At 44.2% G+C, this 27,623-nt stretch overlaps 1 protein-coding gene across 2 annotated transcripts in view; it reads left to right on the forward strand.

The window, feature by feature from the left end:
• The window catches only part of MTUS2 (microtubule associated scaffold protein 2), a 295,503-nt gene that overhangs the window by 253,997 nt on the left and 13,883 nt on the right, over positions 1-27,623 (forward strand). For both annotated transcript variants that reach the window (XM_039520771.1, XM_039520772.1), the window contains exons 8-10: positions 11,603-11,817; positions 20,170-20,275; positions 25,479-25,552. In XM_039520771.1, coding sequence (XP_039376705.1) covers positions 11,603-11,817; positions 20,170-20,275; positions 25,479-25,552 — 395 coding nt within the window. The remainder of the gene's footprint in view (positions 1-11,602; positions 11,818-20,169; positions 20,276-25,478; positions 25,553-27,623) is intronic.

The raw sequence follows: 27,623 nt of genomic DNA on the forward strand, positions 1-27,623 counted from the left end.
CTCAAGTGCCCAGTCCCTTGTCTTCTGGACACATGCAGTGTGACCATTCCGCTGCCTCTGTGGAAGGAGTGCAATCCAATTTACTGGCTTCACCACTGTTCAGCACATCTTTATATTACATATGGGCTTAGCACCAAGCACTTCGAAGTGTCTATAGTAAAACCAAATTGAAGTGTATTTAACAGAGCTTGAGTAAAGATTCAAACAAAAGCAAGTACAAGGATTTTGAAACAATAAGGTTACAGGTAAAAGAAAAACATCCAATTCAATCTGTAGCCTATACTTATTAACTAGTTACTTTCTTGACCCAATGGTCAGTCCCTGTAGTGCTTGCCCAGTCCAGAATGCTGAGATCCACCTTTCATGAGACGCCCCAACTGGCAGTGTCTTCTCCATAATGGATAACACCTTGTGCCCTTTCTCATGCTCTTATAACAGTTACAGACTATTGTCTCTTAGCCCAAAGGGGTCCCCTATTCAAAGACTTTTCTCGGGGTTCTTTTGTCTTTGTAAACACTGATGTCTGCATCTTCCCCAGACTGTGAACACAGGGCTGGGCTGAATCGAGGATGCTGATTGTTCTCAGTGTTGATTGAGTCAGTTCAGAGACCTGCTTTACCTCCAGTGACAAGTTTCACTTCAACAGTTTTGAAACCTACTATCCTACATTTTTCTTATCTCAAACTCTTTCCCACAGAAACATTGTGTAATAACCATGACAATTAGTGAGTTCTTAGCTTTCAGCAGAGACTGCACACAACTCTCTTCAGTGAAATATTGAGAAGAGAAGCTAGTCGGACGCAGGTGTAATATGCCCGCCTGGGCATTTCTGTGTCACAGAAGGTTATTTTGATCTCATATTTGTCTGGTTTTTTTATTGCCAACATTTAAGCAAACAGAGGAATGAATCATCATAGGCTATAGCCCATCATAGGCTAGAATCAGGGCCGGCTCCATACACCAGCATTCCAAGCTGGTGCTTGGGGCGGCATTCTGCAAGGGGTGGCAGTCCCCCTTGTTTTGCCCCCAAGCAGCACGCCGAATTGCTGCTGCGGGCGGGGGGAGTAGTCCATGTGCCCTTAGGGCGGCAGGCGCATTTCCGCGGCGGCGGCAATTTGGTAGCAACAGCTTCTATGTTTAGCTGTCTGGGGCGGCTTCAGCTAAACATAGAAGGTGCCGCCGAATTGCCGCCACCGTGGAAACGCACCTGCCGCCCTAAGGGCACACGGACTGCCCCCGCCACCCAGGGCGGCAATTTGGCGCTCTGATTGGGGCGGCGAAAACTGTAGAGCCAGCCCTGGCTAGGTAAAAGCTCCATGGCAGGATTTTGGGGAAAACATACAATGCATACCTAACTCTTGGATATTCTGAATACAAAGCGTTCTGTCTGAATAAAAAGGAATATCTCCCAGTCACTTAAAAATAATGAAGTACAGGCTGGTTAATCAGTTTGTACATTTGTCAGCAGTTCATGAGTTCCCATAAAAATAATAATAATAATTTAAGGCTTTCAGACATATAAACATCTGAATAAACCAATGTACCAAGCCCAGACTAGACAGGTTTGATTGGGATCATTTTCTGGAGTAAAAATATTTTATGTCTCATGTTATAGCTTATGTTATAGCTCAAGTTTACTGCTACAGGGCTCGATCGTATGAGGTTCTGAGTGACACAGCTGCCATTTTCTTCAGTGGGAGTTGGTGATAGGCCTTGTATAATCAACGGAGTAAAATAACAAAACTTAATCCTAATTTCAGAGCACTTAACATCTTGGTTTCAAAGAAACCTTATTTAGCAAATGTAACCCTTACCGCTAAAGTATCAGCAGTTATAAGACTCTTAAATCTGCCATTAGAGTGAAATAGGAAAGTACATTTCCAGTCCTGGTACTCATGGGGGATGCATGGATATCCAGTGCTATAAACACTGAGGAATTTGTGTTACCTTATAAAAGCAAGATCTGCCCACACATTATGCCAGAAATGCGAGTGCTCTTAACACATTACACACAGTTGGTGCCAGAACTAGAAGCCGATTCTCATAAGTGTTAAACATATGCACTTTCAGTCGTTCCTGAGAAGCCATTGAAGCTGAAAAAAGGCCTTATCCTGGAAGATGTTGAATACCCTCAGTTCCCCTTCAGATCAATGGGAGATAAGGCCATTCCAAACCGTGTTGGATCTGGTTTAAAAATGATCAAAATAATCCATTAGTTTGCAACAAATAAAGTATTATAGAGAAAGGGACATGTAAATAGCTAGATATTTAGTTAAACAGGAAATACATCCTGAAGTAGATGTATCCAGATCATCCGAATTTACAGGTGTTTAAAAACACTTGTGCTAATACTGCTACAGATGTCTATGGGACAAATCTTGCAATCCTTATTCACAAAAATCCCATCAAAGTCTGAGAAATAAGGCCTGCAGGATTTTTCTGTTTATCTACAACACTAAGTCAGAAATAAGGTTAAGGAAAAGAGAGCCCATATGTAATATAAAGATATGCGGATCATAATCTCTAAATAATGACTGTAGAGACAGTCCTCTGATCAGAAACAGACAAACTGTGAGGGAGACAAGGTGGGTGAGATAATAATATATCTTTTATTGGCCCAGCTTCTGTTGGTGAGAGAGACAAGCTTTCGAGCAGCTAGCCAGAGCTCTTCTTCAGGTCTGGAAAAGGTACTCAGAACTCACAGCTAAACACAAGGTGAAACAGATTGTTTAGCATAAATAGTTAACAGATATTGTAAGAGACCATTGAAGGTGAAATGGCCAGTTAGCATCATTGCAATGATATGACAAAAAATTGTGGGGGGTTAGTGGGTTACAGATTGATGTAATAAGCCATAAATCCAGGGTCTTTTTTAAAAACAGGATTTTTAGTGTCTAGCAAAGTTATGAATTTAAACTCCCAGGCTCTTCTTTTGAAGTGTTGCACACGATTCCTTTGAGGATGGGAACTGAGAGGTCAGATATAGAGGGATAGTTTTGTGAAAACTGTTTGCCCTTGGATAATAGGGTGTTTTTGTCTTTTATCATTTTCCTGTGTGACTTCATGTGAGAACGTAGTGATTGTCTGGTTTCACCCACATAGTTTTTATTTATTTAATTCACTGGATAAGACATACCGCATATTGTGATAGACATCTGCATGGATAGGATTGCCAATTTTGGTTGCACATAATCATGGAGTTTTATCACATGATATAATCTTTAATTAAAGATTAATCTTTAATTTCTGGAGACTCCAGGACAATCCTGGAGGGCTGGCAACCCGACCCATGGATCTTGAAAGGTGTGTTGGGTGGGGGGTGGGGGTTGATCATCATAACAGTGGGGATATGACTGCAGGTTTTGCATCTGTTGTTCTGTCAGGGGCTGGTGCTGCTTTGAGTTGGCCTATGAGGAACTTGCTTCTGATGATGAGCTTGGAGAGGTTGAGGGCATTGTTTAAAGGCCAAAAGAAGAGGGTTCGGAAAGACTTCTTTCAGGACGGGGTCCCCATCGAGTATAGATTGTAATTGTTTAATGATACCCTATATGGGTTCCAGTGTGATGTCGTAGGTGATAACTAGGGGTGTGCGATCGGAGATTTTTGGGTTTGGGTTTTTTTTTTTTTTCATATTGAAGCAGATTCTCTCGGAGTATTTGGGTGATAAAAACACCATATCTCCCAACCAACCCAGCTACAACAGCACTGCAACCAGGTCAACTATATGAGTGGTTACACTGGCATCAGCCCTCCGTTTCACAGTCCCCTTGAACATAAAGGCTGAATATAAAAATACATTACTCAGTTAAGTTTTATGCGAGAGGCGCAGGAGTGACATTCCATTGGTGACATTTAGCTTTTCCTTGCATTGTGAACTGGGCCTGAAATACATTTTGATTGTCTGTTGCACACAATAGTCTATAGGTCATTCACCAAGGGAAATAACATCAGCTTGGTGCTAGGAAAGCTGTGGAGCAGTGATGTCAACTCTGTGATTTAACTTGGAGCAGGTTGTCATCCTAGTAAATGTCATTTCATATCAAAGTCCCTTCCAGCCTGGAAAGTACAAATGAAATATCCACAGGGGAAAAATCCAACCTGAAATCCTCTTGATGAGATGTAGATTTTGTTTTGTTACCATGTTAGTGACTGTTGCAATTTCCAGGAGCTACTAAGTTTCTGAATTTTTGCATTAGTTTGGGCACATATGGACTGGCTGTTTGTTACCAATAAACACAGACTTCATCCTGACACTGGCCTTGTGCCGTTGAACCATATGCGTTGTGCTTTGGACTCTCTTCTGAAGCTTTGTACTATAAAATGAAGCCCATGTCTGTTTCCAAAAGTGGGGGCTAGGGCATTCATTTTCATAGTGAAGAACTGACTGTTAAATATGGCTTAACAGACCAACCCATGAGCAAGGGCCATAAATCACTGGTTATTATTATCTTCTTTCCATTAAATATATGTAGGGCCCCATTGTGAGTTTCATGCCAGGACCCAGGCTGCACCAGGAGCCCCCGGGAATAATTCTCAGACAGAATTCTTCCTGGAGACTCCCAGGGAGCACATGATACAGCAGCAGCTCTGCCACCCCTTCAGTGGGTGCCACGTGGATGCTCCTCTCCATGCCCAGAAAGCTCTGGTAACCAGTGCAAATGAAATAAGAGAGATGGCCCCACCCTACCCTCTGAGCTACCCTGAGCCGCCAAGAGTGGGTTTGGGCCCCGGTGAAAACATTTTTTCGGGCTCCCCAGCAAGAGCAGACTGGCTAAACAGGGCCGACGAAGCCAGGCCCCAGGCCCCCTTCCAGACCTCCGGGCCCCGGTAATTTCTATTGGCTCCCTCCCCTTCTCGTCGGCCCTGGAGCTACCTCTCTAGGTTAGTTAGCACCTGCAGGAGTAGTAGTGGAGAGAAGTGCCTGTATTCTGCAGTAGTTTTGTATCTGGACAGTAGGATTGTGTCTGGAGCCTACAGAGAGGCACAAGAGAATGAAGAGGAGGACTCCTTGTGTCCTCTGCACTTTCTTCTTCATAATATGCCCCAAGCTCTAACCAAATCACAGATGGTTCTTTTTAAATACACCTCTACCCTGATATAACACTGTCCTCGGGAGCCAAAAAAAAAATCTTACCGCGTTATAGGTGAAACCGCGTTATATTGAACTTGCTTTGATCTGCCGGAGCGTGCAGCCCCGCCTGCCCGGAGTGTTGCTTTACTGGGTTATATCTGAATTCGTGTTATATCGGGTGGCGTTATATCGGGGTAGAGGTGTAATAAGTGTCAGATCAGTCCCTGGTGAACTTCCAATAATGCTGGTCCAAATTATTTCCACTTAATGTTAACTAGGAATCCTTTTTCATTGCCTGAAAAGCCAAGATGTGACAACAAGGAAAATGCAGAAATGTGGGGCCATATGTAGGGTAACACGTGCTAAATAAGGACCTTATTTAAAAGGGGTTTTGATCTGATAATGCTATATGCTCAAGAAGAGATCCAGAAAAATCAAAGAACATAATTTTGATCTCAGTTCTATTGCTCCTACTTCACACAAAGATCCAACAATATTTTGAAGTTATGGGGTGTGGATCTTTTAAATGGCAGAATAGAGCTCATAAATTAAAATTCTCATGTTACCTGTTGTATTTAATCTGTCTGCCTATCTCACCTAATCTATATCTGTAGATATCTAATCTAAAAGGTCACATTCTCAGCTTGTGTAAATCACTATACCACCACTGACTTGCTCCATCTGAGGAACATTATATTTTTTAATTTGCCATCTGTCACCGTGACAGTGAAGCTCTGGGGTTTCAGGCATTTATTTCACATTGCTACTGCATTTGTGTTGCAATTTCTTTATGTTAAGAAAAGCAAAAGCTCAGTGTAACAATACCAGTGACTCACTAGCTGATAGCAAGATCCATTATCATAAGAACGGCCATACTGGGTCAGACCAAAGGTCCATCTAGCCCAGTACGCTGACTTCCAACAGTGGCCAATGCCAGGTGCCCTAGAGGGAATGAACAGAACAGGTAATCATCAAGCGATCCATAGAATCATAGAATATCAGGGTTGGAAGGGACCTCAGGATGTCATATAGTCCAACCCCCTGCTCAAAGCAGCACCAATCCCCAACTAAATCATCCCAGCCAGGGCTTTGTCAAGCCTGACCTTAAAAACCTCTAAGAAAGGAGATTCCGCTACCTCCCTAGGTAACCCATTCCAGTGTTTCACCACCCTCCTGGTGAAAACATTTTTCCTAATATCCAACCTAAACCTCCCCCACTGCAACTTGAGACCATTACTCTTGTTCTGTCATCTGCTACCACTGAGAACAGTCTAGATCCATCCTCTTTGGAACTCCCTTTCAGGTAGTTGAAAGCAGCTATCAAATCCCCCCTCATTCTTCTCTTCTACAGACTAAACAATCCCAGTTCCCTCAGCCTCTCTTCATAAGTCATGTGCTCCAGCCCCCTAATCATTTTTGTTGCCCTCTGCTGGACTCTTTCCAATTTTTCCACATCCTTCTTGTAGTTTGGGGCCCAAAACTGGACACAGTACTCCAGATGAGGCCTCACCAATGTCGAATAGAGGGGAATGATCACGTCCCTTGATCTGCTGGAAATGCCCCTACTTATACAGCCCAAAACACCGTTAGCCTTCTTGGCAACAAGGGCACACTGTTGACTCATATCCAGCTTCTCGTCCACTGTAACCCCTAGGTCCTTTTCTGCAGAACTGCCGCCTAGCCGTTTGGTCCCTAGTCTGTAGCAGTTCATGGGATTCTTCCGTCCCAAGTGCAGGACTCTGCACTTGTCCTTGTTGAACCTCAGCAGATTTCTTTTGGCCCAATCCTCTAATTTGTCTAGGTCCCTCTGTATCCTATCTTTGCCCTCCAGTGTTATCTACCACTCCTCCCAGTTTAGTGTCATCTACAAACTTGCTTAGAATGCAGTCCACGCCATCCTCCAGATCGTTAATGAAAATATTGAACAAAACCAGCCCCAGGCTGACCCTTCGGGCACTCTGCTTGAAACTGGCTGCCAACTAGACATGGAGCCATTGATCACTACCCGTTGAGCCTGGCGATCTAGCCAGCTTTCTGTCCACCTTATAGTCTATTCATCCAGCCCATACTTCTTTAACTTGCCCGGTAGAATACTGTGGGAAACCATATCAAAAGCTTTGCTAAAGTCAAGGAATAACATGCCCACTGCTTTCCCCTCATCCACAGGGCCAGTTGTCTCCTCATAGAAGGCAGTTAGGTTAGTCAGGCATGACTTGCCCTTGGTGAATCCATGCTGACTGCTCCTGATCACTTTCCTCTCCTCTAAGTGCTTCAGAATTGATTCCTTGAGGTCCTGCTCCATGATTTTTCCAGGGACTGAGGTGAGGCTGACTGGCCTGTAGTTCCCCGGATCCTCCTTCTTCCCTTTTTTAAAGATGGACACTACATTAGTCTTTTCCCAGTCATCCGGGACCTCCCCTAATCGCCATGAGTCTTCAAAGATAACGGCCAATGGCTCTGCAATCATATCCGCCAACTCCTTTAGCACTCTTGGATGCAGTGCATCCGGCCCCATGGACTTGTGCTCGTCCAGCTTTTCTAAATAGTCCTGAACCACTTCTTTCTCCACGGAGGGCTGGTCACCTCCTCCCCATGCTGTGCCGCCCAGTGCAGTAATCTGGGAGCTGACCTTGTTCGTGAAGACAGAGGCAAAAAAAGCATTGAGTACATTAGCTTTTTCCACATCCTCTGTCACTAGGTTGCCTCCCTCATTCAGTAAGGGGCCCACACTTTCCTTGACTTTATTCTTGTTGCTAACATACCTGAAGAAACCCTTCTTGTTACTCTTAACATCTCTTGCTAGCTGCAACTCCAAGTTTCATTTGGCCTTCCTGATTTCACTCCTGCATTCCTGAGCAATATTTTTATATTCCTTCCGGGTCATTTGTCCAATCATCCCCTACTTGTAAGCTTCTTTTTTGTGTTTAAGATAAGCATGGCATACATCACCCATTAGCAAAATTAGTGGGATTTCTATTCAGACCTCTACAATTGCTTTGTATTTGAGGGATTTTGTTACCTTTTTTATTGTGTTGGTTTATGGTTTGTGTTTGAGAGTTCCTTTCTTCTAGTTCAAAAAGTGTATTTTGTTGCCTAGACCTGTGTGTTGTGCAATTTCATTAAAGAGATTGCTGAAGGACAGGTTTCATTATAATTCCAATATAAAGCTTTTGTATAGGTTTCAGTTATAATGAATACAGACCTTGAAGCTTGATCTCATTGTACTTTGGCTCATTGATAGTTTTACACAGCAATGGAAGCTAATACAAAATGTAGCTCTGTATAGTCACGCAACAAAATAATAAGACAGCGTTTAAAATTATAACACAAAACCACAAGAGAAAAGAAACTTCATCTAATGGCCATATAAATTGCTGATCTTCTACTTCACGTACAAGGCATGTAATAGGACTTCATACATTGCGTATATTGATCTTGCAGAATTATTGGTTTTTCCCTCCCCCAGTAGGGTGCAGAAGCCATGGGAAGGGCAGAAACTCCATTTCAGTGCTCTCAAAACTATCAGATGGAGGGAAACACACTCAGAGAAGCAGCATCCACCTGCTCCCTCCAGTCCTGTGAAACCTCATGTGTGCAAAAAGTCATGGCCAGGGCCCCGGGTTTTGATAGGGGCATGGCTGAGTGAAGGTAGTGGCACTGGGGGATCAGCTGCTGTGCATGGCACCATTCCTCCAGGAAACCTGCTGGCAAATTCTTATGGAAGTTAATAGCAACCCTGAAATCATTAACTTCCACAAGTTCCATTCCATGCTGTCAGCCCCCTCCAAAGGGGTCCCAGGGCTCAGAGGTAGGTGGCAAGCATGGCAGCCTGGCTCCTGATCAGCCATGGTGCTGTGGAAGGGGAGAGTCCAAAGAGTAGTGCAGAGGGGCAGATCACCTGTGTAGCTGCTTCAAGATCCATGAATCTTAGAACATCAAAGCCTTTGGGCCCTACTGAAGTCAGTAGGAAGATTCCCAGGGACTTCACCGGGAGCTGAATTATACCTGGTAGGGCCATGCCTCCAGGCCTCTCTGCAATTGCCATCCCACCAGCAAGACTAGGCCTCAGGAATTCAGGAAGTACAAACACACACATTTCCCTGAATCACTTTCCCCTTCCCATGGTTCTTCTGCAGGTAGGAATGAGGGGAGGTTGTGGAATCCTCATCATTGCAGGATTTTAAGAGCAGGTTAGACACAAACTTGTCAGGGATGGTCTAGGTTTACTTGGTTGTGCCTCATTGCAAGGGGCTGGATTGATGACTTCTCACGGTCCTGTCCAGCTCTACATTTCTATGACTCTATGAATGATGAGGGGATTTCTAGAATACATAAACTAAACACGTGCCTCTTGGTGGAGTCTTCAATATTGGGCTGAATACACTGGAAATAGGCTGTCTCTTGAGATTATCAGTACTTTCTGCTTCCAGATGGACTGGAAATCCCACATTAAAAGCCCTTTATCCTGATGTTTCAGTACTTATGCTTATGGTCCCAGCCAGACCAAGAGCTGCAAAGGTTCATGGAAAAGGGTGTGTGTGGTGGGGGATTCAAACCAGGCTAACTGACATTTTTCAAACCTCAAACATGGTTTGGTTGGGGAGTTTGGAAAAGATCCTGGTTAGGTCTTACTTTATCCAAACCTCAAATGAGACTGTGTTTATTGTTTATTAATTTTTGCCCTAATCCATTTTAAAGTGTCTCTTTAAAAATAAAAAATATCTGACACCATTGCTGTAACTAAGGCTACGTCTGTACTGGACACCACATGTGGTGTCGTGTAGGATATGGGTAGCTACGCGCCTCAGTGAAAAGAAGGCTTTGTCCACACTGAAAGTGAAAGGCTCTGGCAGAGGGGAGGCAGCGGGGAAAGGTTCTGGCATCTCCCTGCGGTAGGGAAAGGCTCCAGCAATGTAGATGGGGAGGCACAGCTTGGGTGAGTAGAGAGCCGTGTAGGATATGTACCCGGGTACACACCCACAGGGTTCAGGCACATCTTTATTCTACTCACCTAAGCCGTGTCTCACAATTTACAGTGCTGTTTATAGCCGTGTTTGTACTGTATGTACTCTACAGGCCGCTGAAAGTAGTGCACAGTGTAGATGTACCTTATTTGACAAACTAGTGCTACCATGGCAGCTTCTGCATGAAGAATGAGCTCAGACTGATGACATAGCAAAAAGGAGAAAAGAGCATGAACAGTGATAAAAGTAGTAACCACTGGTTTTGGCAAATAAGCTGAGTGAATGTGACATAGAAATTATAGAGCAAGTGTGTTTATGAAACAATATGAGCCTTGTTCACAGAATTGCAACAACATCCACCATTCTAATTTATGCCATTATTTTGGTCAGCAATCTCGAGATTTGAAATGGGAAGGCAGGATGGGTAACTAAATTGGTGCAGCCAGTCTCATCAGAAGCTGCTGCTTCTTCCAAACAAGCTATGCCTATGGGTGGAAGATCTCAGAGGAATGCCATAATACAGTTCAAAACACATCTGTTTCCTTGCTTCACTAATTTTTTTCTAACTTTAAATTTCCTGTTGATTTCAATCTTCCCCTACTTGAGAGATTTCAAAAAAGTTAGCAAGCTTGCTCTCTCCGTGGGTTCTATCCAACTTCACTCAGCTTGAACCCAGACATGGATTTTGAAACTCTCCAGTGGTGCAGATGGATGAAGAAAACAAAGAACCATCCACACCATTGACATACTGAGAGCTCTACGTGTATGCTCCTACAGCCAAATTCAGGCCTGGTGGAAGCAGGTTAAACTTCATTGACTTCACCAGCACTTCTGTTGGAGTTGCACCCAGTTACACCAGTTCTGATATGGCCCACCAACTCAGAGGAATTCCGTAATAATAACGATGGATCATCAGAGTGTAAATCCCACCATCACTTGTTGCCTTAAATGTTGCTCTTACATTTATATTCTCTAGGTCCATGAAACACACAAACCATTTAATACAAAAACAACTTTAAAAAATGGACATATATTTCTTCAAGCTCTTCTTTTTATATGCGATTTGTTGCTGAACCAGGTCTGTGCTGTTTAGTTTCTTTCCAGGCTCCAATTTTTTTATGTAGATAGAATGATTTTTAACTGTGTTTCAACAGAGAGCAGTGGAAATCCACTTCTTTCCTATTAATTATTGTTAGACAAAGCATAAAATTGCAATCAGAAAACAGAAATACAAATTATGACATCAGAAAGCTAGATTCATATTCTAGATCCAGAGTAACACCTATGACAGCAATAGAATTGCCTTCCCCAAGGCAACGCATAATGCTTTGTTAAATCTGTATTGTGAGTTGAAGTGTTTGTGTGTGCATGTCTGTGGTAATCATTTCTGTATCTTTGTTATTATTTGTTTAATACAAATAGTACTGTGGTGGTGCCCAGGAGCTCCAGTCATGGACCAGGAGTCGACTGTGCTGGGACCAGTACAAATACAGACCAAAAAGATGGTCCCTGCCCCATAAAGATTACAATCTCAGACTTTACCAATTGTGCTTTCTTCTCTCCACAGCCCTCAACACAGCAAGATGTGAGAAATTACAAAAAGAGAAGGAGGAACTGGAGACAAGATTTGAGGAGGAGGTTAGGAAGCTGCATTGGCAACAGCAAGAAGAGCTGCGCGCCCTTGAGGAGAGGTTGCAGTTACAGTACAGGGGCAAAATGGACCTCTTGCAAGAGGAACACAGACTTCAACTTGTGAGAATCAAGTGTCAGCACCAGGAACAGGTCAGCCATAAGTTATTCATGTTGGGGGGATAGAACAATGCAATTACAGTGCAGGTTACTGTCCAGCTGAATGTTGTGACCTTCTCCAGTATGAAGACATTGTAACAAGCTGATAACTAGTAGAAGATCCAATTTTCTTACCCTTCCTAGTCTAAAGAAAAGCACATACTTCTGACTGTACAATGCCTTTCATTCACACATCCTAAAGTGCTTTACAAATAACTCACTTGAGCGGTACCAAATATAAATATTGGGCCCCATCCACCACCCTTACTCACAATGAGCAGTACCATACCCCATTGATTTGAATGAATCTACATGTTAAGTAAGATACTTCTCAATGCAAATAAGGGAAACAGAAGCCTGCCTGGTTATATTTCAAATTACAGATAAAGTGGGGCAGAGTGGTGAAGTGACTTACCCAACGGCACATGTTTTGTCAACGACACAGGATAAAATCCAGGTTTCCTGACATCTGTTGTTCAACCATTAGACCAGGGGTCGGCAACCTTTCAGAAGTGGTGTGCCAAGTCTTCATTTAGTCACTCTAGTTAAAGGTTTCACATGCCAGTAATACATTTTAACGTTTTTAGAAGGTCTCTTTCTATGTCTATAATATATAACTAAACTATTGTTGTATGTAAAGTAAATAAAGTTTTTAAAATGTTTAAGAAGCTTCATTTAAAATTAAATTAAAATGCAGAGCCCCCTGGACCGGTGGCCAGGACCGGGCAGTGTGAGTGCCACTGAAAATCAGCTCACGTGCAGCCTTCGGCACCCGTCCCATAGGTTGCCTACCCCTGCATTAGGCATTATTGCCTCTAACTGAGCACATAACTTTGACTATGATCCTCAAGTATTTCTCCTGCTTTTCTTTCCTAAATAAATGGGATTACATAGCATATAGTATTTTTAGCCTTATTTTTTAATAAGTTAACTGCATGGCCATTTTAACTCACATATGGGCCTACTACTGTACTCGTCTGAGACCGTGGTAGAATTGGACGTGCTAGCAGGATGCTCTGCTGTGGTTTATGGAAATAACTCCTTCCATTGTCTTTGATTTAATTATTCATATTGCACACAATTGACATGGTTAAAAAGATTTCAGCCCTGGCAGACTTTACCCAAAGACTAAAGGCAAATTGACACTACAGCGCTACATCGGCACAGTTGCACCACTGTAGCACGTCTGGTGAAGACACACTATGCCGACAGGAGAGCGCTTGCCTGTCGGCATAATTACTCCACCTCAGCAAGAAACAGAAGCAGGAGAGTGTCTGCCACCGACACAGTGCTGGCATAGACCGCGCAAAACTTGCATCTCTCGGGGGGAAGCTGTTTCGCACCCCTACGCAACATACGTTAAATCGACTTAAGCGGTAGTGTAGACCTGCCCTAACAAACGCTATTCTTGGAAGGCTCTTCTCATTTTAATTTCTATATCTTCTTCATGTCTGGGTGGAATCTAACCCTGAAACCTAAGAAACAGACTAGTCCTGTTGCCTGCAGGGTCTCATGGCTGAAATTTCACATAGGGATGCATGTACCATACTTGGATTATTTAATATGTATCTCATAGTTTAGAGTTTGGAGCAAAAGCCTGGGACTCAGAATTCCAGGGTTCTATTCTTGGCTTTGCCTCTGAAACACTGAGTGATCTTGGTAAAGTCACCTAACTTTTCTGGCCCTGATCCTTGTACCTTGTGTAGTCGTTTGCAATTGTGTGAGGTGGATTTAAAGAACTAATCAATCAGAATGACCCTGACTGTGCACAACAGTAAATGACTGCATAGTGATGCAAGGCATGAGAATGAGATCCAGTGTCTCGGAGTTCACCAGTCTGTGAAATGGGTAGGATACACTGTACCTAGTGTGTTGTAAAACACTGTGAGATCCTGGGAAGAGAGTATGAGTACAAAGTGGGGCGATGATGATTTTATTTTTATCAAATGGTTCCTTATGGAGGCTCAGAGTGTTGGCCTGGAAGAGATGGGGTTATGTTGATATCTACTGTCCTGTCATCTGGGTGGTACGCAGAGGAGGAAAATGGTGGAAAACGTGCAGCTAGGACTCACAGCCAGAGGGGCTGGCACTAGAGTTGCCAGGATTAGAATTGGGCAGGAAACAGTCTTCCTGTCCTGTGAAAATTGTTAAGATTTCAAAGCATTGGGTTGAAACTGAGACCTTCCAAAATTATGGAGAAAGAGAGAACAGCCATCCTAAAATAGCCTATAGCCCAGTGGCTAGGGCACACCCCTGGGATGTGGGTGACGCAAGATCCTGCTCTGAATCCCAACTAGCTCTAGCCAGGATAACTGCCTAGCCGCAAGCTTTCCAGTGTAGCTTAATGCTGAAAAGGAAGCTTTTTGTCTGAGAATGTACATAGAAAATATCCATCTTCCTCCATTTCTAGCCTGAAGGTTTCTGTTCACATGTTGTTTGTTTTTTTTCCCTTACAGTCAATGAACCGCTAATCTCTTACGGCAGATTCTAGTTAATGTCTTTATCAAGGATGTTTTCCTTCAGTCTCCTATGTAAGGTTTGATTCCTTTGTGGCGGGAATGAGAGTGGTCTCGCTGGAGTTTGACCATTCTGAATTGCTAAATCCTTTTATAGTTATTGATCTTAAATCCTCCCCAAGTGTGCTGTTTTACCCAGTGCTTTTGTCCGAGTATTGATTTCCTAGTATGTGGTGGGAAGAGTTGTGAAAGTTTGAGTCAAAGGGTCTTTGTGTTTTAAGCTAGAGAGTTTCCTTATCTTCGCTCTTAAATCTTTTACCATCTATATTAAACCGTACTTCTTGTTGTTTTTACCCCTTTTATGTTGAGTCATTTTTGTTGGTTAAAAATGTCTTGTTGTGAAGTCTATGTGCTATCAGACATTACTGATTGTTTGGAAACTCATAGGTGAGGTTTTCAATTGCTGAGGATTTAAGCTTTGGGTTTTTTTGTTTTTTGTTCTTTGTTTTCTTTGCAGTGCTGTGTTTCTATTTATTTCTTGGGCAGCTCTTAGTGATATTAGGCAGGATGGTGCTTTGCTGTTACTCTGGTTATAAAATAAGCTGACTCAGGTCAGACAGGTTGTGCTGGGATTGGATTCTTAGTATATTTGTCTTGCTCATTTCCCAGTCTGTTATGGTTTAATCCGCCACATTATTGCCAGCTGAAGCAATGGAAGTACGTCTGTCTCATTCAAGGGTTGCAGTGTCCCATACAAAAATATGAATTAGTCTTCAGGGCTGGCAGTCCAACACTAAGTTAAATCAAGATTTTTTTAAAATCAAAGTAAAGTTGTGTTTCAGGTTTTCAAACATTTTCCTAACAATTTTACCCATGTACAGCGCTCTCCAGCTCATTAGACTTCTCCAGTTTGGGCCTCCTCTCAATATTTATTCATTAGTAAATGAATGAATTAATTTCATGGAGGATAGGTCCATAAATGGCTGTTAGCCAAGATGGTCACGGTTAGGGTGACCAGGCATCCCGTTTTTAAGGGGACAGTCCTATATTTAAGCCCTCTTGCAGGTGTCCCAACTTTTTCTTTAAAAATGGGCAAATTGTCCCATATTTTCTATCTTTCCCCTGCCTGCACCCTCCGTCAGTACTGGCGAGTCCTGCTGCTGGCCAGATCCCTGATCGCCAGCCTCTTGCCCACCAGCGGTGAAGTGGGTATCCAGTGGCTGACGATTGGGGTGGGTAGTGCAAGGCTGCTGGTGGGGCAAAGCTGCAGAGCACAGGGCCAGCTTCTCCCTCTGCTGGTCCTTCAGTGCAGCCCCTGCTGGGTGCTGGCTCTTGGCTAGCAGGGCCCCACCCTCCGTCCCATTTCCAGACAGCACTGGCTGCACGCTGCGGTGGCTGGTGAGTGTGGGCAGGCACCAGGTGGCGGCCGGTTGCGTGTCACCTCTGCTGCCCACCCATCGGTCCTTTAGGTCCTCCCCCTCTCGCTGTCCTCTCCCTACTTTGCTCCTTCACCCCCCAGCCCAGCTGCTCTTCCGTATCCCCCCTGGCGGGATGCATCCCGCTCCCAGCACTGCACGGAGAACCAGCCTCTGGTCAGAGCACTCAGCTCACCAACAGCCTGGTCGGCAGGCTCCTTCCTTCCCCCACTGCCTCTGGTTGGGCTGGCGCCCTGGGAAAGCCCAAGACCCTCCGACCTGGGGCGCTAGCCAGGAGGAGCCGAGCCCTGTGTGTGCCAAAGCCCCACACAGCGCTGGCCCAGGGAAGCCTCTCGGCCCCTCAGCGAAGCTCTGGAGTGGCAGGGGGAGGGGCGGAAGCAATTTCCAGCCCGTTTGCGCCCCAACCCTGCAGGCTTCACAGCAGCACCCCAGGCAGAGGCTTAGTACCCTCTTCATCTGCACCTCCTCTCCACCCAGGAGCAAGACTGCTCCATCCCCTAGGCACCCTCCGCTGCTGAGCCACCTCTCTGGCCGGGTTCACTGAAGCCCCTGCAGTCTGGTTCCCTGGGCCCTGGTGCACAGTGCATCCTTAGTTAACCCCTTCATGCCCACGCTGTAGCGAAGGGACAGGAGGCAGCTGGGTTATGTTGCTGGCCAGCAGCAACCTGGAGGTGTTAGCTGCATTTGACACTGTGCGGGCAGGAAGGGACAAGCTGCTTCCAGTCACAGGGGAGCTGGGGGGAGGAGGGGAAGATGAATTCTGCAAAGAGACAGGTCAGGTCATCCCTCCTCTCCCCCTGCCCGCTCGCATCTGGAAGCAGCTCCCATCCCTTCCCTCCCACACAGTGCCGAAAGGCTGCTGCTGGCCACATTCTGGTTTGAACCCTGGCTGAAATCTGGGGAGGGGGGGCATGTGACCTGGCTTGCCCCCCCACGTGTTGCCTCAGGAAGATGCAGGACCAGGTACCAGGAGAGGCGAGTCCATCCCAGAGGCCCAGCCAGGCATGGAGGGCGGAGAGCAGGGAGGGTCAGGAGGGCAGGGAGGGTCAGGTCAGTCGGTCACCCGCCCCACCCATGTGAGAGAGGGGTATGAGAGTGAGGTGTGTGTCGCCTCTCCCCGTGTGAACCCTAAAGCCTTGAAGATAAGAAGGTAAATAAAAAGAATCTGAATACGCAGTATTTCTTTTTAACAGGGGCTCAGTCAACTTGATATTAATTTGAATGTTTGTACTGCATAGTTCTGATTGATTGCCATTGAACTCATCTGAATACGAGTAATTTTACCAGGGGTCCCATATTCAGCATAGGAAATATGGTAACCCAAGTCAAGGCTGCAACCCCATGGGCTGGGTGTCCCTAAGCCTCTGACCTCTAGAAGCTGGGACTGTATGACAGGGGATGGATCACTCGACAGTTGACCTCTTCTGTTCACTCCCTCTGAAGCATCTGGCATTGGCCACTGTCAGAAGACAGGTCTTCTGAACCACTGGTCTGGCCCCACATGGCCATTCTTATGTTCTTACGCCTTATAACTCCTTTGGGAGGTAGTTGTTATAGACAGAAAAACGAGGTTAGGTGACTTTGTCAAGATTAACGAGTGAGTCAGTGGTAGAGCTGATTCCATGTGCAAAAGAATCTACCTACTATGAAAAGTGGCAAAGGAGGCTACACTGGAAGAACAAAGGGAGACAGATGGAAAATGGGTATGGAGTCAGAAAGTTAGGCTGGGCAAAATCCATGGAGAAATTTTTGAAAACTAGTGTTTTGGCTTTATTGAGAGGGAACCTGCCAGTGAAGCTGGTGGTGAAAGGAACTCTGCTTCTAGATCTCAGAAGATTAGGGATTTAGCATAGTCATTCCAATGGAGTGGTGTTCATACAGAAAGCAAATAAGGCATGAATAAAGATTTAAGCAAGTACAGGATAAAGAATTCTGGCAGTGCTTCAGAGGTGGTGATAGGCTGACATACAAACAAATAGAATATACATACCAGGGAAGGGGTTGGTGGTATTCATACACCAGTACCAGCTCACTAAGCCACCCTCTACTCGCTCACTCTTTAGGTCTCATCTCAGCAACTAAATCCCACTTTGTTTTATGAATAATTCTTAACCATAGCACTGTCTCTTCTCATGTTATCATCAAGACAAGTTTGTATAATTTCAAATTCCAAGCGAAATGTATATTTTTCATTCTAAATGTAAATGTTATCTCATTTAATTAGAAACTTGGCAGCAGATGTCTGAGCTAACTTAGATATTTTGAATGATTAAATGTAGTAAAACATTTATTCTTATCCATACTAGTTCTGTGGTTCTGTCTTTGTTCTCCAATCTAACATTAAGTGTAAATAAAACAGCTGTGTGCATGAAGCAACTTCACAGTGAACAGCTGTTTCACTACAAAATACAATTGTTTGATACACCGCATTACAAAACGACACAAGAGAATATGTTTGATTAGGGAATGTGATCATTATACCTCACAAAACCCAGAAGAACAAGTGACTTATATAGTCCTTTATATGTGGCAATCAGAAGATTACTCTGATGGAGGCTGGAGGGCATAAGAAATTGGAAATGGGATACAGATCTTTTCAGCATTAGGTCATTGGGTCAATAGTGGCAAGGACTCATGGCCATCTGATGGTTTTTCATTAGCCTGTTACGATGTGAGTTGATGGTCCTAGTCCATTTCCATTAGGACAGTTGTCCAAATCAACAGAAACCACCATCACTACTGATACTACATGGCACCATTGTAGACTAAGATTTGAACAAACAAAGAGGGGGCAGTTCCTCCTGCTCCAGGTTAGAACGATTTGGAGAAGCTTATCCTGTCACGGATGGTGATGTGTCTGTTCCATAGAGATGCCACATGCATCAGTCTCCAGGGGTGCTAACCTGGCACCTTTCAAGAACACTAACTGCACTCAAAATGTAAAGTGTGGGGGGAAACCACCAGTAAAAGAGATTGAAATGATTCCAGAGTCTTATGTGATAGATTAATTGTATGATCAGCGCTGTCACAAGAAACAATGTAGTTGTAGAATCCTTGCAATAGTTTATCAGAATGAGGAGGTGATTATTTGTCACCGGACATGTATGTATGAATATTCGAAAGGTTTTACGTGAATTTTTTATGAGCACTGTGTTTCGCTAACAGATACATGACACAATCCCATCATATTTGACTCGATGCACATCTCTGGTGCTAAGAATGAATCTCAGCTAAATTAGGAGGTCTTGATCCTTTGTGATTTATTGAGACAAAACTCCCATTGGTCTTATTTATATATGTTTATTCTTTATTGTCTTTATCATATCAAAAATAAACCAGCATGTGATCCACCAATGGGAGCTGAAGAATAAAGTGCACTTTTTGGAACCACTTTTTTAATATAGTCACCTCCTTGCCTATTCAGTCACTGGATTGGCCTAATATTGCAGTCACGTAATTCTATATTCTCACTCCTGGGTCTCATGGCCATAACAAGAAAAATTTGGAATCTGGCTATATCTTATCCACTTAATAAAAGATGTGAAGGAACGATCCATTGATGCTCCTTGCACAAAACCAATGGATGTGTTGTCTGCATGTAGGCAGTGGAAAGGTTTCCTGTTCCATATATTGTCATGTAGCTTTTGTCATTGTTGTTTGCATCAGTAAGTTGCTGCACTGACTGAAACAACAGGAAGGCTCTCAGTGATCAGTAAGAGAAGATGAAGGGAAACTTGCTGATTTCAGTGGCATCCCAATGATTTATTTCTGCACCAACTTGAAAATGCGTGTGCATATATTAACAAAGGGTATCACTGACTTACTGGGATTGGATTAATAAGCATATGAGCATTTTAGCTGGGAATAGGAGTTTGTAATGATGATTCTCTAACTAATTATTGTTCAATTAACAATTTATATTTGCCGATAGCTATGATTTTCACTGATTTTCTATAAATAAATGCTAATCTTTTTGGCATCTTCCATTGAGGTTAATTCAAGGTCTTAAAATAAAAATAGTTGTAGTAGAATACTATGAAGAGCAATAAACCCAAGATATATTGGAATTGGGTCTGTTTATCAGATTATACGGGAGAGTCTGGTTTGTTAATAACATTTCAGTTTATGGGCTGCTGAAGTTTCTGAACACATAAATGGCCTTGACAAATGAAAGGTTTTCAGCCTGTGGTTTTTTTTTTTTAATACCACTGTTGTTACCATTAAGTTGGAAGAGCAGCAAAGCAGGCTGCAGTGCCCACATCCCTTCACTCAGGGAGTCATAACACACTTTCTGCAATTAATCATTACACTTGATAATGTAAGAACTGTTGCACTCAATCTGCGTCATCTGTAATTTTCCAAGTCCCTGGTGTTTTCGGGTAGTTCCTCCTGTTGGTGCTCCATAGCACTAATATTTTTCTGTCCATAACTTCATTTTGTTGTCTTTTGAACAGGTGGAAGATATTTCAGCCACTCACGAAGCTGCAGTGTTAGAGATGGAAAACAATCATGCAGTTGCCATTGCAGTACTCCAGGATGAGCATGACAACAAAGTTCAAGGTAATCCTGGGACACTTATACATATGGAGCCATCCTAGTCCTAAAGTTGGAAGTGCTGTAAGATAGGCCTGAAGCTCCTTAATCCCGATCAGATGATAAAATCGCAGTTGGCTGATAACCCTGACCCTCTAATTTTGGACTGAATTCTCACTATGTAGTTACACTGTAGGGAGGTGATAAAGGGAGAAAACAATATTCCACAATGAAACCGTATAAACCTGTCTTGGCTGGCAAGGATAAAAGCAGAAAGGCACCTCAGTACATGCATAATGCTTAAGATAGGGGTTGACAAGAAAAGGTGGAATCCATGCCTTTTGATCGCTCAGTATACCCCGGCATCCCCGCCAGAACACAAGAGGACTCCAGTCACTCTTGATTAGGGTGACCAGACAGCAAATGTGAAAAATAGGGACGGGGGAGAGGGGTAACAGGAGCCTATATAAGAAAAAGACCCAAAAATCGGGACTGTCCCTATAAAATCAGGACATCTGGTCACCCTACTCTTGATGGAAGCATCATTGTTGTAGACATTTAAAATTAGACTGAACCCACTAGTAAATACAGGGCAGGGAATAACTCTGCACTTTAGAGTCAGTGCTGCAATGGGCAGAAGTTTGATTTTGCCAGGTATAAGTTAAGGGCTATTGCTATGGGCGCCAGCATTGTAGAATGGCTGCTCCCCAACACCTCCCCCTTCCTGAGCAGCCACTATCAAAAGGCAAGACATTATGCACCCATTATCATTGCAGAGGGGCTCCCAGCAGGCACATAGTATCCAGCCCAGTTTAGTCACCGATTCCTCCCCTTCGTTTTGTAAAGTTGCATGCCAGCTTTTCTATTACACCAGGGGCTTCGACGAGAATAATGTCATAAGCCTAAATGTTACTGGCCAGTTGCAAGGATTTTATACTGATTGATGTGGTATATAATAGATACCTACCATGTGTGCAAATGATTTTGACCTCTGAATAATGAAAGGATAATTGTTTTTATGGCAGCATGGTTACAGCCTTAAACTAGACATGTTGGTGCGAATGTCGAGCTGGACCCTGCAAGGTGACACCTGCCCTCCACTCCCTAGGGGTTAGTGAGAATTGAGAGGTACTCGGGACCGTGCTTGGTCAGGCCCTTCATGAAATTAAATGTTAGTTTTAGCTAATCGTCTTAGGCTGTGAAGGATGGTGAGCATTAACCGTGGAGACAAAAGGAGGGAAACGGCTGCTTTGGAAAATGCAGCTGTGACATGATTTAAAATGAAGACCCTGATGCTAATGGTGTTCTATATAAGCCCACCAGTGAATAGCGTTAACACCTATAAAAGGAGCTGAAAAAGGAAGAGGGGTTAGTGCTACAGTGCATTTCAGACAGAAATACTGCATGGGAGGAATCCTTCGCTTAGATTGGAAGGATCTGTCATGCTGTGATCAAGCACTGGAATGGGTTACCTAGGGTTACCTAGGGAGGTGGTGGAATCACTTCCTTAGAGGTTTTTAAGGTCAGGCTTGATAAAGCCCTGGCTGGGATGATTTAGTTGGGGATTGGTCCTGCTTTGAGCAGGGGATTGGACTAGATTACCTCCTGAGGTCCCTTCCAATCCTGATAGTCTATGATTCTGTGAAACTGAGAACAACTTCAGGCCTGATCCCACCAGGAGCTGGGCACTCAGCTTCCCATAGCTTCACCTGACGGCTCTCTGCACCACTCAGGATTGCACAGTATGAGAAGTCTGCTTTATGCCAAATGAGATTCAAATGCATGACTCCCTTTGAAGTCACGGAGAGCTGCATAGGTGCAACTGAGAGCTGAATTCTGTCTGTACTGGTGATATTCCCAGGTAATGGAGAACCAGAACTTAGGGTAAAATTTTCAAACATGTCATTGCTTAGAAGCCTACGTCCTATTGTCAAGAGAGATATAGACACTTAGAAGCCTAAACTTCATTGAAAGTCAATAGGAATTCAGTTTCTGAGACCTGTATTTTAAAGATATGTAGATGTTGCTCCGCTCAGCACTGTCAAACCTCAAGACTTAGGAACCTAAGTTTCATTTTCAGAAGTGACTGAGGCATTTAGGAACTTAAGTCCCCTTGACTTTCACTTTTGAAAATGAGATTTAAGCTCCAAAATCATTTAGGCCTTGCAGTGCTGAACAGAGCAACACCTAAATACCTTTTAAAATCTGGGCCTAAATCTCTTTTGAAAAATAGACATATGCTTCTTAGTCACTTAGACACTTATGAAAATCTTACCCTCAATCTTTTGCCTTATTGTTGTGTGTCCATGTGATCTGATCAGACAAACAGAACGCAGGCACTTCAGAATAAAACACAAAAGGCATACATTTTCTTGTGTGGATTGATATTCAGTGGGTACCGCTCTTTCTTACACACACACACACACACACACACACACACACACCAGATGCCTAATATTTAAATAACTATGTAACGGCATGCCACCCCACCTCTCCCAAGCACCCCTTCTGATTAGGTGTGTCTGCTGTCCTTAAAAAGTCCCGGCCCTGGTATCGGGCCATACCCTGCAGGGCTTCCTGCCTGGAGGCAATGGTTTTGCCCTCTTAGTCTATTCTGGTTCCCAGCTCCCCAGCTGGACCACTAAGTAGTTCCGTTCCTTTTCTTGGGGTTTATTGCTGTCCGATTGTAGGCCAGTTCCCCAGTGGCTATAGGGGGGACCTCTGGTCCACCCACTACTCTGGGTCCCAGCCCAGGGACCATAAGAATAGCAGCCACGTGCCATCATGTCTCTTTAATTATGCTGCATTCAGTTCGCTGAGCCACTTCCCCAAGGCTCCAGCCTTCACTAAAGCATCACCCTTACCTCAGGGCTCATCTAATTTCAGGCCCAGCAGCCAGGCAGGAGCTTTTCCTCGTTCCCCTGGTCCCTGCCAGCACTGAGCTCTCCATGGTGCTGCAGTTCCCTATTGTCAGCCAGAAACACCATGTGCACTCCTCTAGCTCCCTGGTTCTCAATCAGGGGTTTGCATACCCCAGAAGTCTTCCAGAGGGTACATCAACTCATCTAGATATTTGCCTATTTTACACCAGGCTACATAAAAAGCACTAGTGAAGTCAGTACAAACTAAAATTTCATACAGACAATGACTTGTTTATACTGCTCTATATACTATACACTGAGATGTACATACAATATTTATATTTCAATTGCTGTAGTTTATAATTCTATGTAAGACTACGATTTAGTCACGGACAGGTCACGGGCAATAAACAAAAATTCATGGCCCGTGACCTGTCCATGATTTATACTAAAAATACCTGTGATTAAATATTGGGGGGTGCTGAGAGGGTATGGGGGCACTGTTGGGGGGCATCCATGGGGGGCCACTGCTGTTCGGGGGGGGGCACCCAGGACCAGTGACACCAGCTGTCTGGGACCGTGTACCGCAGCTGCTCCAGCCAGCCAGGCAGGGACCGCTGCTGGGGGCCGCAGACCATGGCTGCTCTGTCCAACTGCCTGGGGACCGCCGCTAGGGCCAGTGGACCACAGTTGCTCTGGCCTCTCCAGGACTGCTGCTGGGGGCTGCAGTAGCAGCAGCTGGTGTGGCTGTTCCCAGGGCTGCTCCAGCAGTGGCTGGTGTGGCTGTCCTGGGGGCCACCTGAGCAGCTGGCCCCAAAGCCAGCTGCTTGGGTGGCCCTGGGGCCACACTGGCCCCTGCAGAAGTCACAGAGATCATGGAAAGTCATGGAATCCGTGACTTCCGCGACCTCTGTGACAGACACAGAGCCCTAATTATATGGTAAAAAGGAGAAAGTAAGCAATTTTTCAGCAATAGTGTGCTGTGACACCTTTGTATTTTATGTCTGATTTTGTAAGCAAGTAGTTTTTAAGTGAGGTGAAACTTGGGGGTAGGCAAGACAAATCAGACTCTTAAAAGGAGTACAGTAGTCTGGAAAGATTGAGAGCCACTGCTCTAGCTCCATCATGGAACTGGCTCTGGCTCTGGAGCATCTTTTATATGGCCCTCCTGGAGCCTTTCTTATTGGCTTCTTCCCCTGCAGACAGTCCGGCTGCTTGGAGGAGTCCTCTACTGCTCCTTTCCTAGGATGGGTGTGGCAGGACACTGAAGCCTCTAGCAAGGGGTCTCTTGGCCTAGTCCACCCTTTAACACCGTACTAGATTTTTCTATTACCTTTCTGAATTAAGTAATATTGCTTAGGTTTTACTCAGCCTTTTAGAAACATAGTTCAGAACCATCTCGTCTACGTTAGTTGACCTCTGCAGCCTGTTTCTTCATCCTATAGACAGAAGATAGTTTGGTATCTTTTAAAATTATTATTCCTTTTGAAAACAAAACTGTTCCCTGATTGAAGATGTTTTTAACTATTCAGCTACTTTATTTTTCAAGGATGGAACTCCAGTGTTACTATTGAGGCATATGCTGTCAGAATCTTTGTGCATTCTTCTCCTAGCACAGGTTTCAAGTACCGTCTTGTGGATGAAAATGGCATTGCACCAGTTAAATTGTAATGCACTCCAAGCATTAGTGAACAAGGCTGATTGGAGAGAGACGATTTTATTTATTCAAACACAGTTTGCTACAATTGGTTTAGTTCTTAAAATTTAATCTACTTCTGATTATTAAATCATAGTTGGGTGATTTATTCCAATAATTATAAAAAGAATCATATACTACTTATATAGTACTTTATGATCTTCAAAGTACAACATACTCATTACTTAATTACCCCTCCCAGTAATTCTGTGAAGATTCCTAGGTAAATATTCTTACACACATTTTTGCAGATGGGGACCTGGAGACATACAAGAGATTTAAGGCCCAAACTTAAAACTGCCCACTCATTTGGGGTACCTCAATTTTTGATTCATGCCTGGAAATATTAAGAGCCTAGTTTTCAGAGGTATGAGCACCCATCATTCCAGTCAGACTCAGCAAGAGCCGTGGGTTCTCAGTACCTCTGATTACAAGACCCTCAGAAATGGAGGCACCCAAAATCAGTGGATGCTTTTGAAAATTTAGGCTTTTGTGATTTGCCCAAGGCCATGCAGTGAGTTATTGCCTGGCTCCTAGGCTCTGCTCAGTCCACTAGAGCTGCCTTCTTAATAAAGTTTAGTTCATGTTAGGGAAGATAAATGTACTCGCTGTCCATGATTTATACTGTTTGTTAGACCCATTTAGCGATGTAATTTTTATGGATTTTCCCTAGAACTGATGTCTGCCCACGAACTGGAAAAGAAAGAATTGGAAGAGAGTTTTGAAAAACTGCGGCTGTCACTCCAGGTTAATACTTTCGTTATGTCCAAACCCCAGTGATGTCACAAAACTGTTCATTATGATAGCACTTTGGTGAAATGGAATTCTCTCTGCCAGTCTCAGAGCACGGTGCTGTATAGTTACTGACCCTTAACTCCACAGCGTTTTCTCGTAAGGCAGTTCCCTGCACACTCATTGGTTCTGGATGTCTGATTTGCAAAATTACCATGCCAATAGTTCTCAATAACTATACTATGTGAATCCCTGCACTCTGATTGGCTAATTGCCATTATTAGTCAATCAGAGTTTAGGGATTTGCATAATTATTGTATGATAATTTTGCAATTATGCACGTTTTATCTGTGCCGATTGGCTAACCCTTCTGCTCTGCTTGGCTCTTGTGCTCATTCTTTTCAAGCTGTATGTTAGCTACAAAGATGCCTCCTCAGCTTCTCTCCCTCCAGCAGAAGCAGCAAAACGCTAAATGTGCCTGAAGAAGAAGAGGGAAAACCCCAAAAGCAAAGAAATTGCAGATGAGGAAATGGATTTTAAGAAGTTTTTTTAAAACTGTTTTGATTCATTCACCTTCTTCAGGCCCATCTTGCTCCCAGCGAAGTGAATGGGAGCAGAATCTAGGTTTTCCTATCCATCCCAGCAGGACTGTTGTGCTCACAATAGTTTTATATACCAATTTGTAAAATAGTTTTCTGAAGCAAATCTCCCCTTTTGGTTCTGCAGCTCTAATCTGTCACTTGCACTGTCCTGTCTCTGTTTGCCTGGCACAATTTCTCCCCACAATGACCAGCTGAAAATCAGATCAACTTAAAATGATTATAGTGAAATTCAGCTGTTCTGGTTCTCTAAACTGAGATAGAAATCCACCGGGGAAAGTGTGTCCCTGTGATTTAACATTTAAAATCCTTTCTTCCATAAAGTAATTAGCTACAGTAGTAGGATCAATAGCACCTACATGTTTCAGTCTGAAGCCTTCACCAGGGTCAAAAGTACATTGATTATCTCATGAATCCCATCACTGATCTAGGTGAGTTGTTTTATAACCTGTAGTATTGTTTTAGTGCTGCAGAGCTAATGCTGTGAAGAAAGAGTAAGCCAGATTCTGTTCTGTCTCATACATTATCATCAAAAGAGTTACCTACATTCTGACTGCAGAATCTCTGTCACTGATAATGATGCAGGAGGCAAAAAGAACACAGCATAGTTTTCAAATCTCAAGTTAAATTTTCTAGCAAGGCAAAGGAAGAAGAGTTGCAAGCAGATTCTCTGTTACTTGGCTCCACAGTCGTTAATTCCCCACCCCATCCTTTTCCTCGTGTAGATGGCAGAGATCCCAGATGCTGCTAAAGCTGATGGATAGTGGCTATGCAACTATTCTGAACCAAGCTGCTGGACTGAGAGGGAATTATTTTCCCCTAACCCATCTGAGGCCACCTAGCAAAGCCCATTTATTTGGGCTTTAGCATTTGGTCCTTAGAGTGGTGTGAACCACCCCCTTTCCTCTTAGTGGAGTGTTAACTCTGAAACATAATGATGACAATCCAAAGTCAATAATGTTAACTCTGTCCAGAGGTGGCGCTGTGTGTGGGGGGGCTTGCAAGGGCTATAGCCACCCCAAAATTTGCCTTAGCCTCCCATAGCCACCCCTCCCAGTGCAAAGGTCAAATATTATGCACATACTTCTCAGCTGCTGCTGGCAGCAGTGCTGCCTTCAGAACTGGGTGCCCGGCCAGCAGCCACCACTGTCTGGCCACCCAGCTCTGAAGGCAGTGCCATCTCCAGCAGCAGTGCAGAAATAAACCCAGACAGGAGGCCCAAGAGCAGCCCCTGGCCTGTGTTCCCGCCTGTGTTCACACCACTCAGGGCAGGTGGAGGGTCCATGGTTCCCCACAGCAGCCTGGACTGACCCCCTCCAGCCCATGCTCCTGGGCCCTGCCGCCATGGTTGCTGCTCTCTGAGGGCTCTGCCAGCCCTGGAGCCAGGTCCCATGCCTGGGAAGCTCTTACAGGCACAGCCCTCCCAATTTTCTGCCTAGCCCACCTCAGTCTCCACACTGGGAAAAAACTGGCACCACCTCTGACTC

The sequence above is a fragment of the Mauremys reevesii genome, linkage group 1, assembly GCF_016161935.1.
Source record: "Mauremys reevesii isolate NIE-2019 linkage group 1, ASM1616193v1, whole genome shotgun sequence".
NCBI lineage: Eukaryota > Metazoa > Chordata > Testudines > Geoemydidae > Mauremys > Mauremys reevesii.